General features: G+C 42.3%; 1 protein-coding gene across 2 annotated transcripts in view; it reads left to right on the top strand.

Annotated features, from left to right (window-relative positions):
- The window catches only part of LOC136708167 (cytosolic phospholipase A2 zeta-like), a 31363-nt gene that overhangs the window by 13773 nt on the left and 934 nt on the right, over positions 1 to 16656 (top strand). For both annotated transcript variants that reach the window (XM_066682509.1, XM_066682517.1), the window contains 13 exons: positions 21 to 63; positions 780 to 834; positions 922 to 1073; positions 1529 to 1624; positions 1997 to 2031; positions 6316 to 6454; positions 7550 to 7686; positions 8584 to 8806; positions 12639 to 12753; positions 12896 to 13033; positions 13370 to 13477; positions 14464 to 14634; positions 15875 to 16044. In XM_066682509.1, the coding sequence (XP_066538606.1) occupies positions 21 to 63; positions 780 to 834; positions 922 to 1073; positions 1529 to 1624; positions 1997 to 2031; positions 6316 to 6454; positions 7550 to 7686; positions 8584 to 8806; positions 12639 to 12753; positions 12896 to 13033; positions 13370 to 13477; positions 14464 to 14634; positions 15875 to 16044 (1582 nt within the window). The remainder of the gene's footprint in view (positions 1 to 20; positions 64 to 779; positions 835 to 921; positions 1074 to 1528; positions 1625 to 1996; positions 2032 to 6315; positions 6455 to 7549; positions 7687 to 8583; positions 8807 to 12638; positions 12754 to 12895; positions 13034 to 13369; positions 13478 to 14463; positions 14635 to 15874; positions 16045 to 16656) is intronic.

Raw genomic sequence — 16656 nt, 5'->3', positions numbered from 1 at the left:
AGATGTGTTTTTTGTTACAGTCCTGAAGAACCTGGGCAGTATCTCTCTAATGGAGTGTTACTGGTGGGTACCTGTTATGTCCTGCACATTAGCATTGTGTAATGTGGGAGATTTACATAAAAAGTAGCTTTTGCAATGACTAAAACTGGTGAAAAACAACCTGTTGTGAAAACAGTTTACCTCTTTTCAAAGAGACAGAAAGGGGTTTCTTAATATTACAATATTATATTCAAGTGTTGCCTTTAAAAATAGCTTTTAAACTTTAAACGTTCTAATTTTTGGCTTGCTAGCTCATATTCAAAGATGGCGTTCCAGTACAACTTTGAGTGATATGAATATATAAACATTTTTGTCAGAAATATATTTCAAAATATATATTGTCATCAAAATATCATGATATCATCAAAATTATTTTTAATATTTCATTTAGCTGTTCTTAGCACTGATTTAAAGAAAAGTTTTCTAAAAGAATTCAAGCCTGTTTGATTCACTGGGTTTGTATCAGTTCACTTTACTCCTCTGTAGAAACTGACCAATGATCAGTGTGGTTTGGAGTGGGGGTGGGGGTGGGGGGTCATAAATTGAGGACCTTATGATGAGGTCAGTGTTGTGTAGTGGTTCATAAACAGACAATGATCACACAATATGCTACACCACCTTGGGCAAAACTCCTAACTCTGTTTGCCTAGCGAATGCCTATAAAAGGATTAGAATGATAAATTATACATAAGAGCATCTGCCGAATTGTAAGAGAATTATTATATTTTCTGGAATTGCAGGCTGCCCCACTGTCCACTGTTGAAGTCAAGTTGGAGAAAATGCCACCTGCTCAAGGTGACACACTTTATTTTATCATAACAATTTCCAGCACATTTGAAGTTGTAATATATTTGCAGTTGTGTGTGTGTGTGTGTTTTCCAGTGTGTCAGGAGCTGGTGGTACACCTGAGTGGGGCCTATAAAGAAGACCAGGTCATCTCTCAGCCCAAAAGCAGGGGTCTCCTACAGACACTTTGCTACTATGTCAACAAGGAGCTGGAGACGGAGATTGGACTCAGAACACACTGCTCAACGGTGTGTCACCTCGTTTACATGTAATAGGGCATAACTAGAACATAATATTTACCCAGTTTTTAGATAGCTATGCTGATAGTAGTTTAGGGCTATCTTTAATCATGGACCAAATAATTAAGAGACAATAGTCATTTTCTCCAGTGTTTCCCCTTCATACCATGACATGGTCATTATAGCAACACCTGTTGGCCTGGATGTATCAGAGATATCCTATGAAACCTAAATCTGTACTAAATCCTATTTTTAAACATGATCATATTAAAAACTTTAACATGCAGGGGACCTGTATTAAGAAGCATAAAGTGGCTCCTAAATAATATGGCTTGCTGCATTGTGGTGGTAAAAAATAAGAATTCTCCTTTAAATCTGTTAGAGCGAATGTAGCAGTGACCAAAGCGGATGTTTTCTGCATTTGGGACAAGGACTGATCAAAGTTGTGTTGTGTGAATTCCCAGAAAGAATGTGAAAAAGAGGTTGTGGCTCATGAATCTGTCCCTGTAAACCCCTCTATACTCCAAAATGAGCTGACCCTCTCTCTCCCTGTGGCCAAGGTGAGAAATCTACATTACTGTTCTCAGACCATTTCACAACTGTATTTAAACATATGGAATTTGGTAAAAACAGATCTAAATATATAACATATGTAGGTAAGTGTAGTTTTGCCCAAGAGTATTTACTACTGTAGTGTGATTACCAGGGTAAGCAGGGAATCAAACCACAGTTTTTGTTAATAACTACACCGACCTTACAGTTAATAATTTTTAAACAGTCATTAACATAGTTTTAAAGTATATAACTAATACCAATGTTGTGTTATTAAAAAAAAACAATGCGCAAACTGAAACAAGCAAGAATTTAATTTCATGTCTGTTGTGAAAAATGTGTTCAGTAAGATTGTCATTAGGGTTTTTTTCATCCCACAGCATAATATAGATCTGCTATTAACAACAACCAGCAGGTAATTGACTTCAAATAATGTTCTTTCTGTGTTGTAACAGTTTGAAGGTGATCAGCTGGTTTTTGAAGTATTTTAGTTGTTGCCCATAAAGTTAAAACATACAAACATTTCAAAAGTAACCAAAAAATAGGAACACAGCAGCATTGATAGAAAACATTAATTCATTGAAATATCAGTTCAGAGAATTAAGGGAGAAAACAATAAAGAAGGACACAAAATTTTAATTCCTTAAAGAAACTTCATGATTGTAATCAAAAAACTCTTTTTATGAAATTCAGAAGAGGTTTCCTCACTAATTGCTAGCTCTCCAGTCTGTTTGTGTGCTGGAAACTGGTCTTATGTGTTTACAAAGCAACAGTAAAAGAACAGTAAAAAAAAAAAAGGTGGAAAAGAATGGAAAAAAATGTTAAGCTAGACAATACTTTACCCCAGTGTTAATGTGAAAAATTACAACTATCACTGTGAAGCCACACTTGTCATAAACACTTTATTTGTGCACAGTCACTGACGTTGACTGCCGTCTCCTGTCTCCTGTCTGCTTCTCGGGTTAGAGTACGCTGGCGTCGCTCTGTTGACTGCCGCTTCTCCCCGTATGTTTTGTTTTGTTTTGTTTGACTTTGTGGATTCCCGGTTGTAATCTTCGCGGTTATTCGACTGTCTTCCCCAACCCTGCGGATTCAGGCCGGCTTGCACCGAGGCTGTCCAGCCCTAGCTCTGTGGATTCCCGGCCGGTTAGCTTCGCCGCTGTCCTGCTCCAACTTTTCGGATCCCGGCTACTGTCCCGCTTAGCTTCGTTACTGCCCTGCCCCAAATCTGCGGTTCCCGCCTACAGTGTCTGCTAGCACTGCGGCTATGCAATTACTTTGCTCCAACCCATTGACAATGCACCTGCTATTTGCTATGACTCTATTGCTGGCTATTCCACTTTTTCCCGTCCTTTATTGCCCCCACATGAACCCCGAACCCCTGTTCAACTCACTGTTTGTTAGTTATACGGCTGATGAACTACGTAAATATAGGTATTCTCACTGCCTTTCCAAACATTCTGCTGTTCCTGCCTGCAGAGCTGGTATACTCAACCGGCGACGCTATCTTCACCGTGGCTCAAGGCTAAATCGCAATAAATCTGTACACTATACCAATGGTAGTAACATTTGCTCTTTCTGGACACTGTCTCGCTCACCTTCTCATTCTACAAAACGTTTTTCTAATCTGTCTAATTTACGCCCTCTTACCCCTGTTCCCCCTAGTTCCTCGTTTGCCCTCCTTAATGTCCGCTCACTCACTAACAAATCTTATCTGTTGCAAGAATTAATATTGGACAATTCACTTGATCTCCTTTTCCTAACAGAAGCATGGCAACAACCAGGTGATTACTATTCTCTCAACCAAGCAACCCCACCCAACTTTAATTATGTCCAAAACCACGTTCCTCAGGCCGTGGGGGCGGTCTGGCAGTGATCTTTAAAAACAATCTCAGAATTACTGAACTTGTTTTCTCATCACCATCATCTTTTGAGTATCTTGCAGTCAAAACACCTGGCTCTATTACTGTACTCCTCATCTATCGCCCCCCCCAAATCTAATTCATCCTTTTTCTCTGAACTATCTGAGCTACTCACTCTCGCTAACTCTTCTTCTTCTCGACTGTTGCTACTTGGTGACTTCAATATACATGTTAACACTCCTGACAACAAGTTTGTGACTGATTTTTTAGCTCTCCTTGACTGCTTTTCCTTCACTCAACATGTAGATTTTCCTACTCATGACAAAGGTCACACACTTGACCTAGTCTGTTCTTCTTCTGTCCTGGTTCACAACCTTCATCCTCTCCTGTTTCCACTCTCTGACCATAAGCTCCTTATATTCTCTGTCCCTAAGAATGTAGCTCACCAATCTGTTAAAAGACTTATCTCTTTCCGTAATATTAAATCTGTTGATCCCTGTTCCTTCGCTCAGTCCATCAACATGAGCTTTCCTGTTCTCACTGCTCCATCCTCTCCTGAGGTACATGCCACAAGGCTTAACTCTGCTCTTTCCGCGTCCCTCAATGCTTCTGCTCCTACGAAAACCAAATTGGTCTCTTTCACCACTTCTGCTCCCTGGTTCATCACTGAGCTGCGCGCTATGAAACAAGCTGGACGTCAGCTTGAAAGGCTGTACAAAAAAACCAAATTAACGGTGCATGCTGATGCTTATCTGCAACACATGCGCAAATACAGAGATTCCTTACACACCACCAAGTCTAGGTATCTCTCAGGTCTTATTAATAGGCCTAATGCTAACCCCCGTAATCTCTTTACAACAATCTCTAAACTTTTCAAAGCCCCTGGCAGCAACATGACACCCTCCTCTGAACTCTGTAACTCCTTCTTACACTTCTTTGAGGATAAAATTTCCAACATTAATAACTCTCTTACGATTATCTCATCTAAATCCACCTTTCCTTCCTCACCGTCTCCACAGCCCTCAGTCTGTTCTATATCCACACCCTGTTTTTCTGATTTCAGCCCGGTTACTCCTTCTCTTACCAGTGATATCATTACCCATTCTAAAAGTACCACCTGCTCTCTTGATCCCCTTCCTACCTCACTAACGAAAGCCTGCATGACTGCTTTGGTCCTTCATCTAACCTCTATTATTAACCATTCACTGTTTTCTGGCTATGTCCCCTCAGTTTACAAATTAGCTGCAGTTACACCTATCCTTAAAAAACCTGGTCTTGACCCAGCAAATCTAAAAAATTTCCGTCCGATTTCAAATCTTCCATTTTTTTCTAATATCCTTGAGCGTGTCGTAGCCACCCAGCTGACAACATATCTAGAATCCAATAACCTCCTCGACTCATTTCAGTCTGGTTTTCGCCCTCACCATAGTACCGAAACTGCCTTGGTCAAAGTTATCAATGATCTGCTGGTGGCTGCAGATACGGGAGCTCTAAGTATTCTGGTCCTCCTTGACTTAAGTTCTGCCTTTGACACAGTAAATCATGCCATCCTCCTCTCAAGACTGCGTGAGCTGGGTGTCACTGGTTCTGCCCTTGACTGGTTTAGATCTTACCTAACAGATCGAAAACAATTTGTCACACTTTCTGGACATAGTTCAACCATTTCATCCATCTCACAAGGGGTCCCACAAGGCTCTGTCCTTGGCCCATTACTGTTTATTGTCTATGTACTTCCCCTCGGCCATATTATCCGTCATTTCAATATTGATTTTGTTACGCTGATGACACACAGATTTACCTCCGGACCAATTCTTTCAACAACCCACCACTCTCCAAATTGGAACTATGTCTCTCAAAAATCAGGCACTGGATGACACAAAATTCACTGATGCTTAATAGTAATAAAACGGACCTAATCCTCATTGGCTCCAAATCTACCCTCAATAAAACTGGCTCCCTCACACTCTCAATTGATGATGTCACCCTGTCCCCCTCCACTGTGGTCCGAAATCTTGGTGTCACCCTTGACTCTGCGCTCACGTTTCATTCCCATGTTAGTTCCGTCATAAAAACCTCATTCTTCCACCTTCGCAACATTGCTAAAATCCGTCCTTCTCTTTCCCAGTCTGCCTCTGAACGCCTCATCCATGCATTCATCTCCAGCCGTCTTGACTATTGTAACTCTCTTCTTTCTGGCATTAGCTCCTCACTACTACATAAACTCCAAATGGTCCAGAACTCTGCTGCCCATCTCCTCACCCACACCCGGTCCCACCACCACATCACCCCAGTTCTCCACAACCTCCACTGGCTTCCTGTTAAATATCGTATTCAGTTCAAAATCCTCCTTCTCACCTACAAAGCTCTCAATAACCAAGCTCCCTCTTACTTATCGGACCTTCTTCAACCATACATACCTAATCGCATTCTCAGATCTTCCTCAGCTGGTTTACTCACCATCCCCCCTTCTAAGCTGCGTAGTCTTGGAGATCGAGCCTTCTCCAAACATGCCCCCCGCCTCTGGAACTCCCTTCCTCCAGAAATTCAACAGTCAACATCTCTATCACTATTTAAATCCAAACTTAAAACACACCTGTTTGCGGCTGCATTTAATCCCTCTGTTTCTGATTAGCCCTTGTTTGTTTTTACCCTTGTTCCTGTTTTGTATCATTGTATGTTATGTAGTGTTATGGATGTGATTGTGTTTATGTGTTCATCTGATTGTAACAACGTCTTTGGGTTACTGAAAAGCGCTTTAAAAATTCCATTTATTATTATTATTATTTGATAAACTGTTTGATAAATGATTATGAAAATGTGTGTGTACATGCATGTAGCTTTCTCAAGGAGCTCAATGTTCGCCTGGACTTTGATCTCCCTGCATCAGAGAAGGAGTTTCTAATGAAGAGGAAACAAGTGGCTTCACTTGCTCTAAAGAAAGCTTTGAACCTTAAAATGACTCCTGATCCAAGCAAGGTAAAAACACACACACACACACACATATACACACACACACACACACACTTAATGCACTAATGTGTGTGTGTTTGTACATTATGTGTTTAAAGATCACCCTGAGAATTCAGCTAATTTGTGCACAGAGTTTGAATAAGCTCCATAGAATATCACGAAAAGGGATGGAACACACTGAAGCATGTGAGTGTGTTAGGTCATCATGCTAAAGGCCAAATGTTGGCTGAAGGGTATAAAGCAATCCAGCTTAAGGCTGTGGAGCATTGGAACAGTAGAACTCTGTTCACTGGAGTGATGAAGTTTCATCCAAAACCTAATCATCCATGATCTTTTGTGATCCAGATGTTTTTTTCCTACAAAAGCCTTCACACAAGATTTCAGAAGAAATGTAGATGTGGTGTCTACAGGTTTTTGGCCGTAGAGTGTACAAATATATCGTCACTGTCCAAAGAAAGACATGTATCTCCAAGATAGTAACTTTACAGAAGAAGAAAAACCTTCTTAACTTTAAATGGTCAGTGTAATAAGATATTATTTATAAGTAACTTTAGCGCAGGGGTGGCACAGCAGATAGTGTTGCAGTCACATACAGCTCCAGGGACCTGGAGGTTGTGGGTTCAAGTCCCACTCAGGGTGACTGTCTGCGAGGAATTTGTTGTGTTCTCCCCGTGTCTGCTTTGGTTTCCTCCGGGCACGCTGGTTTCCTCCCACAGTCCAAAAATACAGGTTGGTAGATGAAAGTGTCCATAGGTGTGAGTGAACATGTGAGTGTGTTGCCCTGTGAAGGACTGGCGCCCCCTCCTGGGTATGTTCCTGCCTTGCGGCCAATGATTCCAAGTAGGCTTCGGACTCACCACAGCCCTCATCCCACAACTGGATAAGCGGTTGCAAACAATGAATGAATGAATTTTAGAGCATTTATATTGGTCCATTCATCATGAAATTTTCACAGTGTGAAAAACAGCTGCTGTGTTCAAACGATGTAGTAAACTAACAACCAGCAGCTATATGACAGCATAAGACTTTGTTCAAATGGGTACATTGGTAGCACAAATGAGGACATGTATAAGGAGACAAAAAATAAGTGTGTGTGTGTAGGTGCCCACGGTAGCTGTAGTGTGTTCTGGTGGCGGTTCCCGGGCAATGACCTGCACTTATGGTTCATTGAGAGGTCTGCAAAAGCTGGGCTTGTTGGACACAGTCAGCTACATTACCGCAGTGTCTGGCTCCACCTGGTGAGTAAACAGACACATTACACACAACTTTAATCTCATGGTATTCTTATCTGTTTATACAGTCAAATGAGGTTTCCACACCTCAGTTCAGATAACAGATGTGTAAATAAGTGAACAGTGGTGTTACTATCAGTGTGTGAAGAGTGGAAGAAGAGGGTTGCATTGACAACCCAACACAATGGGCAGCACTTTGAACACATTTTATAAGTGGTCAGAAACTTGTAAATAACTCATGAAAGAATAAAGTTACATTAAAAGCACACAAATGTTTTTCTTGTGAAATTCCCAATAGGTTTGATGTGTCACATGACTCTTTTCCCATTGAAAAAACAAAAGTTGGATCCAAAATGGCCAACTTCAAAATGGCCGCCATGGTCACCACCCATCTTGAAAAGTTTCCCCCCTCCCATATACTAATGTGCCACAAACAGGAGGTTAATATCACCAACCTTTCCCATTTTATTAAGGTGTATCCCTATAAATGGTCCACCCTGTATTTCATAAAGTAAAATGTCAGATTAAATTAACCAAAGCCATGGTGTATTTTGTTTCCCACATTTTAAATTCAACTATTAGACAGTAAACCTGCAGTAGAAATGTACTTGTGTGTTAACTTACATTTTATGGCTGAACGTTCAGAACAAAGTGTACAAAATATTAATATTCCCCCATTCTCTATTCATCTGGGTCAATGTTACATTAAATTATGGAGAATTTTGTTGAGAATTTGATGGCATTCAGCCACAGTATGTGTGAACATGACACTGCATTATTGAAAGCCTTGGTCCACAATGGGTGCACCGTAAAGAAGGAAAAATAACTATTTATGAAGTTTGTCAAAAATCTTTGGGCTGTAAAATAATTCAAGTACTGATTTTTTTGTTGTGTTCTCGACAGGGCACTGTCATCTCTGTACAGTGATCAGAACTGGTCAGTGAAGGAGATGGAGGAGCAGGTGCAGCATATGCAGAAGGAGCTGAGTAAGAGTACTTCAAGTCTGTTTGCTCCAAGGCTGCTACACTATTACAACCAAGAGCTGAAGCAGAGAGAGAGTGAGGGACACACCATTACTCTTATAGATATGTGGGGACTCATCCTGGAGCAGCTCATCTATAGCAAGGTCTCAACACACACACACGTACACACACACACACACACACACACACACACACACACACACACACACAAATCTAAATGGCCCAAAGTTTCTGGACACCTGTTCATTGCTGTGACAACCCGAAGGCAGCTACAAGAAAATAAGTGCCCTCAAGTTGTGGTGCTGATGTTGGATGATTAGTTCTGGATTACACACCCTGCTACAACACAGTTAAGCACGCTCTGCTTTAATAATGTAAATAGAAAGAATGTAATTAAATGGCATACTCTAGAGCAGTAACACATGAATGTAAGGTCACCATGTTTAATACTAGGCAACAGATTTGAGGGGTATGTTGATGGAGCTCCATCCAATAACTGTGGGATGAGCTGGAGTGGTGTTTATGATCTTAACTAATTCTCCAGCATGAGAACATATGAGAACTAATCTTCTTGTGGTTGAAAGCCATAAAATCCTCACAGAAATGCTCCAACAAAACCTTCCTAAAAGAGTAGCAAACTATGTTGGATAGTGTCAACAAATTTTCGCCAAATATACAGTACTATGCAAAAGTCTTAGGCACCTATTATTATTATTATTATTACAAATATTCTTCTCAGTAATCATGGTGCTTAAATAAAATAAAACATTACAATAAACACAAAAACAGAAATACAGTAAAAAAGTTTTTTTCCAGATATTGTCCTTGATCATGTGGATTTATAAGATCAACAGCACATTTATCATTCATTAATTCATTCATTGTCTGAAACCGCTTATCCAGTTCAGGGTCACGGAATATCACTACTCACCATAATAATATTTTAATATCAGTTTTTTTTTTTGCAAATTAACTCTTACTGCTCAAATATCTAGTTTTATAAATCACATTTATTAAAACTTTTGTTGCAGTGTTGTATAAAACTGTCACACTGTTGAAACTGCTTTAGATTTAATTACTCTGTTAATTCACCCTCCAGGGTGTATTCCCGCCTTGCGCCCAATGATTCCAGGCAGGTTCCTCTGGACCCTCCGTGACCCTGAACTGGATAAGCGCTTACAGATAATGAATGAATGTTAATTCACCACAGCTTTATGTTCCATCCATCCATCCATCCATTATCCACCGCTTATCCGGGTCCGGGTCGCAGGGGAAGCAGTCGGAGCAAAGAAACCCAGACCTCCCTCTCCCCAGCCACCGCCTCCAGCTCCTCCGGGGGTATACCGAGGCGTTCCCAGGCCAGTCGAGACATGTAGTCTCTCCAGCATGTTCTTGGTCTGCCCCGGGGCCTCCTCCCCGTTGGACATGCCCGGAACACCTCACCAGGAAGGCGTCCAGGAGGCATCTGGACCAGATGCCCGAACCACCTCAACTGGCTCCTCTCGACGTGGAGGAGCAGCGGCTCCACTCCGAGTTTCTCCTGGATGTCCGAGCTCCTAACCCTGTCTCTAAGGGAGAGTCCAGACATCCTGCGGAGAAAACACATTTCAGCCGCTTGTACCCGCGATCTCGTTCTTTCGGTCACTACCCAAAGCTTGTGAACTCCTGGATCCGAGGTTCAACTATCAGTCGGACTCTCTTCTCCAGTACCCCCGCATAGACCTTACCCGGGAGGCTGAGGAGTGTGATCCCCTATAGTTGGAACACACCCTCCGATCCCCCTTTTTAAAAAGGGGAACCACCACCCCAGTCTGCCAGTCCAGAGATACTGCCCCCGATGTCCACGCGATGTTGCAAAGACGTGTCAACCAGGACAGCCCCACAACATCCAGAGCCTTGAGGAACCCGGGGTGAACCTCATCCACCCTCGGGGCCCTACCGCCAAGGAGTTTCCCTACCACCTTGGCCACTTCAACCCCAGTGATAGACGAGACCCCCCCGGGGTCCCCAAGCTCTGCTTCCTCTGCGGATCGCTCCACCTTGGATAATCACCTTAACGTGGTGGAGGGGTTTGCGTGCCTGCGTGAGCCTAGGAGCTATGTTGTCGGGGGCAATAGCCCCTGGTAGGGTCTCCCAAGGCAAATTGGTCCTAGGTGATGGGCCAGACAAATAGTGATCCATAAAGACACAGATGAAAAAGATACAAGTATGGACACAGCCTCCCTTGCCCGGAGTAGGGTTACCGAGGCCTCACCCTGGAGCCAGGCCTGGGGGAGGGGCTCCTTGGCGAGCGCCTGGTGGTCGGACTTTCACCTATGGTGTCCGGCCGGGCTTAGCCCGAAGGAGATACATGGGTCTACTCTCCCATGGGCCCACCACCTGTGGGAGAGGTAGGTCTGGTGCATTGTGGATCGGTTGGCGGTCGGGGTCGGGGGCTCTGGCGTTCTGATCCTCGGTTACTGAAACTGGCTTTGGAACATGGAACGTAACCTCTCTGGTGGGAAAAGAGCCTGAGCTGGTGCGCGAGGGTGAGAGGTACCGGCTAGATATAGTTGGGCTCACCTTGACACACAGTATGGGCTCTGGAACCAATCTCCTTGAGAGAGGCTGGATGCTCTTTCACCCTGGAGTTGCCCAGGGTGAGAGGCGTAAGGCAGGAATGGGCTTACTCATAGCCCCCCGGCTTAGCGCCTGTACATTGGGGTTTACCCCAGTGGACGAGAGGGTAATTTCCCTGCGCCTTCGGGTTGGGGAAAGGGCTCTGACTGTTGTTTGTGCTTATGCACCGAACAGCAGTTCAGAGTACCATGCCTTCTTGGGGACCCTAGAGGGAGTGCTGGAGAACACTCATTCTAGGGACTCCATTGTTCTGCTGGGGGACTTCAACGCTCACGTGGGTAATGACAGTGAGACCTGGAGGGGCGTGATTGGGAGGAACAGCCCCTCTGATCTGAACCCGAGTGGTGTTCAGTTATTGGATTTCTGTGCCCGTCACAGTTTGTCCACTATGAACACCATGTTCGAGCATAAGGGTGTCCACAAGTACACTGGCATCAGGATACCCTAGGCCGCATTTCGATGATCGACTTTATAGTCGTATCATCTGACCTGTGGCCATATGTTCTGGACACTCGGGTGAAGAGAGGCGCTGAGCTGTCAACTGATCACCACCTTGTGGTGAGTCGGATCAGATGGCGGGGGAGGATGCCGGACAGACCTGGCAGGCCCAAACGTGTGCTGAGGGTTTGCTGGGAACGTTTGGCAGAGGAACCTGTCAGAAAGATCTTCAACTCCCACATCCGGCAGAGCTTCGACTGCATCCCGGGGGAGGCTGGTGACATTGAGTCCGAGTGGGCCATGTTCCGGACCTCCATTGTTGAGGCGGCTGAACGGAGCTGTGGCTGCAAGGTTGTTGGTGCCTGTCAGGGTGGCAATCCCCGCACTCGGTGGTGGACACCCCGGGTGAGGGGGGCTGTCAAGCTGAAGAAAGAGTCCTATCGAGCCTGGTTGGCTCAGGGGACTCCGGAGGCAGCCGACAGGTACCGAGGTCAGGTACAGTCACTGAGGCAAAAACTCGGGTGTGGGAGGAGTTTGGTGAGAACATGGAAAACGACTCCGAGAAGTTTCTGGCAAACCATCAGGCGACTCAGGAGGGGAAAGCAGTTTTCCACCAACACTGTATATGGTGGGGGTGGGGAACTGTTGACCTCGACTGGGGACGTCACCAGACAGTGGAAGGAATACTTCGAGGATCTTCTCAATCCCACCAGCTTTATGTTGTTAATGTAATTTCATAACATTTATTTCCATGCAGCATTGCATTAGTTTTTGCCAGAGATCTTCTGTTAACAACAGAAGTGTCAAACCACCTTTTCCAGCATCTCTCATGATATCCAAGACTTTCAGTGGGTGCAGTAATTATACAGTCACACACTCTGCTCATTTAAATTCTAAATATAGATTTGTTTCCTGCAGAAAAACACAGGTACTTTGTCTGAGCAGCAGATGTCAGTCTCTGAAGGTCAGAACCCATTGCCCATCTACACTGCAGTCAACATGAAGGAGGACTCAGAGGGCTCCATGGAGGCTGGTAATGTAGAACATGAGAGTAATTGGCTGTGAAGTCTGTCTGCTCTCTAGTGTCAGCTCAGGAAGTGTTAGATAGTAAAGAAATTTAAATAATTCATAACACAATTGGTCTGTGTTTACTACATTGCATTGTTTGCTTACAGAGTGGTGTGAGTTTACCCCATTTGAAGTGGGCTTTCCCAAATATGGAGCCTATATCCCAACAGAGAATTTTGGGAGCGAGTACTACCTGGGCCATGTGATCAAAAAACTCCCAGAGACGCGCATCTCATTTCTACTGGGTTAGTGGAGTTTGTATGTGAGTGTGTGAGTAACTGTGTGTGCAACTTTGTTCTGGAAACACCAGAAGCTTCTTTGTTTGATTTCGTCGTTTGTATCTATTTAATTATTTTTAATTAAAATCTATTTAATATATACATTTTTTTTCAGTCAGGGCTTCTTTATAGCTGCACATCCTTTCAGACAAACCGTCTTGAGTTGTCTTTTCACAGTAGAAGAATAGATAGAAACACACCTGTGGATATGAAGCAGATGTAAGCCTTAAAACTGCCTGCAGCCTGCAAAACTCTGTGTGTGTGTGTGTGTGTGTGTGTGTGTGTGTGTGTGTGTGGATGTAGGAATGTGGAGCAGTTTTTTTTCTCTGAACCTGACACACTTGTGGAGCACTGTAACCAGAGTGATGCCATCCTGGAAACCAGGGCTCGGGGAGCAAGATAGCACCCTTGGTATGCAACAACTGGATAGAATCTGGTTAACACACACATGCATATTGTTACTTTACCCAGTTCTTTAATGATTAGGACCCCATCAGGACAGGTACAGTGGCTCATTCTCAGCGCTGCAGCCACACTAATATGGCAGTAGGGCTGTATAATATGGGCAAAATTTTTATCATGATATATTTCTTAGTTTTAGTTGATATGATATTATTCTGATATAGAAATGAATAAAATCCAATTCAAACAAGAACCATCAAATATTTGTCAAAATTAGTATTTTTAAACTGAGTGCACTGACCTGACATCAGTGCCCTGTAATAAACATTAGTCAGTTTCAGACTTTGAAAATAATGTATACTGAAATATTGAAAATGTGTTTAAAAATCATATTGTTATTAAAGCATTTTATACTGTGATATATATATTGATATTGAATTATTGTCCAGCCCCATGTGGTGGTTGTGTGTAAGTGTGTTGTTTGCTGGTCAGAGTGGATCAGACACAGCAGGGCTGCTGAAGATTAATGTCTCAATGTCACTGAATGATCCACCACCCAAAATATACATGCTCTTTGGTGGTCCTGACCAGTGGAGAACAGGGTGAAAATGACAGCCTGTAAATGTAGAACTACAAAGTGTATAGTCAGGTGAACAGAGAGATCGGACAGTGTAGAAACCATGAGGTGAGCTGTTATGACCGCTCTCTCTCTGTGTAACCATTTGTCTTCCATTAGTTTCAATTTATTTATTGTCTATTGGGTTATATTGTTTAAACTGGGTTTAATGCACATGTCCTACAATAACTATCACTGTTGTAATAACATGTAATACAGTATAGCACACTTTATCTATCAATTATTGTCCCTTCTGTGCCTTCCTCTGAGCCCATCATTTACAGAGCAGCTGTTCTCAATTGAATTACAGCAAGTAGAATAAAGCCATAATTAAAAATAAATGAGTAATTTAAAATCCTGCCCGGTTTTGTTTGTTAAGAGAAGGAACCCAAGTCGTCAGTGATGGACACTGTGAGGGTCACTCCTGAGGCAGTGGTTCTCAACAAGTTCATGACCAGCCGACCTGTCATCAGCAAAACCTTCAACTTTCTCAGAGGATTCTTCCTCCACAACAACTACAGCCAAAACCCAGCCTTTAAAGCATGGGACGGTCAGCATTCTTTATTGCTCCATTCATTTTTACACAATTATAGTATTGTATATGCTTCTTACATATTATATTCTTTGTAGGGGAGACAATGTCTTATTGTTATTATGACAAATACCATCATAATTCACAATGATTCTGTCAGACTATAAATGAGTAATCAGTCATTTTGGGCAGCATGGTGGTGCAGCAGGTAGTGTTACAGTCACGCAGCTCCAGGGACCTGGAGGTTGTGGGTTCAAGTCCTGCTCCGGGTGACTGTCTGTGAGGTGCTTATTCCATGGTCCAAAAAACACATGTTGGTAGGCACTCAAAAGTGACCGTATGTGTGAGTGTGTCGCCATGTGAAGGACTGGCCAGGGTGCGTTCCTGCCTTGCTTCCAAACTATTATTAGTGTTGAGCTTATAGTTCATCCATTGTCATGTCTTTTTTCTGTTTGTATTATGTCCTTTATTTATTTTAATTGTTAGTATTCATAACATATACGAACCTTTCTAGAGTTTACCAGTCAACTAAGTCCAGTGGCCTTGTGTTTGTGAGTGTGAGTGTTTCATGAAGTAAATGCTGTGTTAATTAGACATTTCCCACAAAGGAAATTATAGTGTTTATGATTCTCTTCCCAGAAGTGCTACATTAACATTAAATGACATCCAGCTTAATGTTACTTTAATGTGATCACACATCCCACGGTTGCATCCATTCTCTGGTTAACCTGCTAGACCTCGACTTTCCTGCTGTATCTGCATTAACAGTTAATCCATCCTAAGATCAGCTAAGAGACAATAATCTGTCAAAAATGTTCACAATTACACCATATGTTCATCTTTATGTCTGAAGTTTGCTTTTTTTCAGTATTATGCTGGACCTAAAATGTAATGTAGTTAGCACTGTGCTTAAATTATCACACACTCACCTCCGCGTTGAGGTTTTTACTGCAATGATTCTTCTTCATGTTATAAGAAAGCTGTTATACTGACACCTAGTGGCCTAAATGTGTCAGATACTGTACTGTATCAAACATGGCCACCTTGTGTGGCTGACCCACTCTGTGCAACATACATGGCTTCATTCAATGACTGAATTTGAAGTAAAAGTACAAATGAATAATAAACCCTTTTTAAATATTTTTTTAAACATTGTTTGCTACTTTTTCTGGAATAAAGCTCCTTTAGGTTAAAAATTAACTAAAAATGTCAACTGATGTTTGTCATTTCTTAAGAATCTATTCACATACTATTGCAGATAAACACCCTGATGCCTTTCCAAATAAACTGACCCCAATGGATTCCACATTGGGTTTAGTGGATTCTGGCTTTGCCATTAATTCTGGTTTTCCTCCGGTGCTGCGGTCCCAAAGACAAGTGAACATCATCCTGTCAATGAACTACTCCTGGCATCAAGACCAGTTTCAGGTTAGAAACATTAGAATTTTGATTCAAGCTTGGTTTAAAAAGGTACTTTTATTTAATACCTGGAAAGCAGACTTTGGGGGATAAACACTACTTTGTATTGATAATGCATGTTTAAATTTGCTGCAGGCTCTTTAGAAGAGTTGGGGCTAGTCTGTCTATTTAATCCAAGTCATAGATTATAAGAAGAACATTTCTGTTGGCTCATTCCATTCCATTCCATTATTTCTGTTGGCCCATTAGATTTTAATTTAACTTGGAAGGATGCTGGTGTTCGTTTGCAACAACAGTGATAAGCATGTAAATGTATCTAAATACAATTTATATATCATAGAATACAGATGACCAGATACTGAGGAAATTTGGAACATTTTGTAAAATGCAATAAATCTATATATATATATATATATAAAAATATAGGGCCAAAGTTTTCATTGACAAAATTGTGTTTTGCAAAGTGAAAAAAATACAGATACCTGCAACACACTCAATTTGGATGGGCAAAATACTGGTGAAAATATTATTGAAAATTTTTTTACATGGTGCTGAAGAATTACACTATAAACAGGGGAATATAAAAGAAGCATTCAACAAAGACACAGCCTCTGCAAGCAA

This window comes from Hoplias malabaricus, chromosome 1 (assembly GCF_029633855.1).
Source record: "Hoplias malabaricus isolate fHopMal1 chromosome 1, fHopMal1.hap1, whole genome shotgun sequence".
In the NCBI taxonomy this organism is placed as follows: Eukaryota; Metazoa; Chordata; class Actinopteri; order Characiformes; family Erythrinidae; genus Hoplias; species Hoplias malabaricus.
This window is presented reverse-complemented; position numbering and strand designations above follow the sequence as displayed.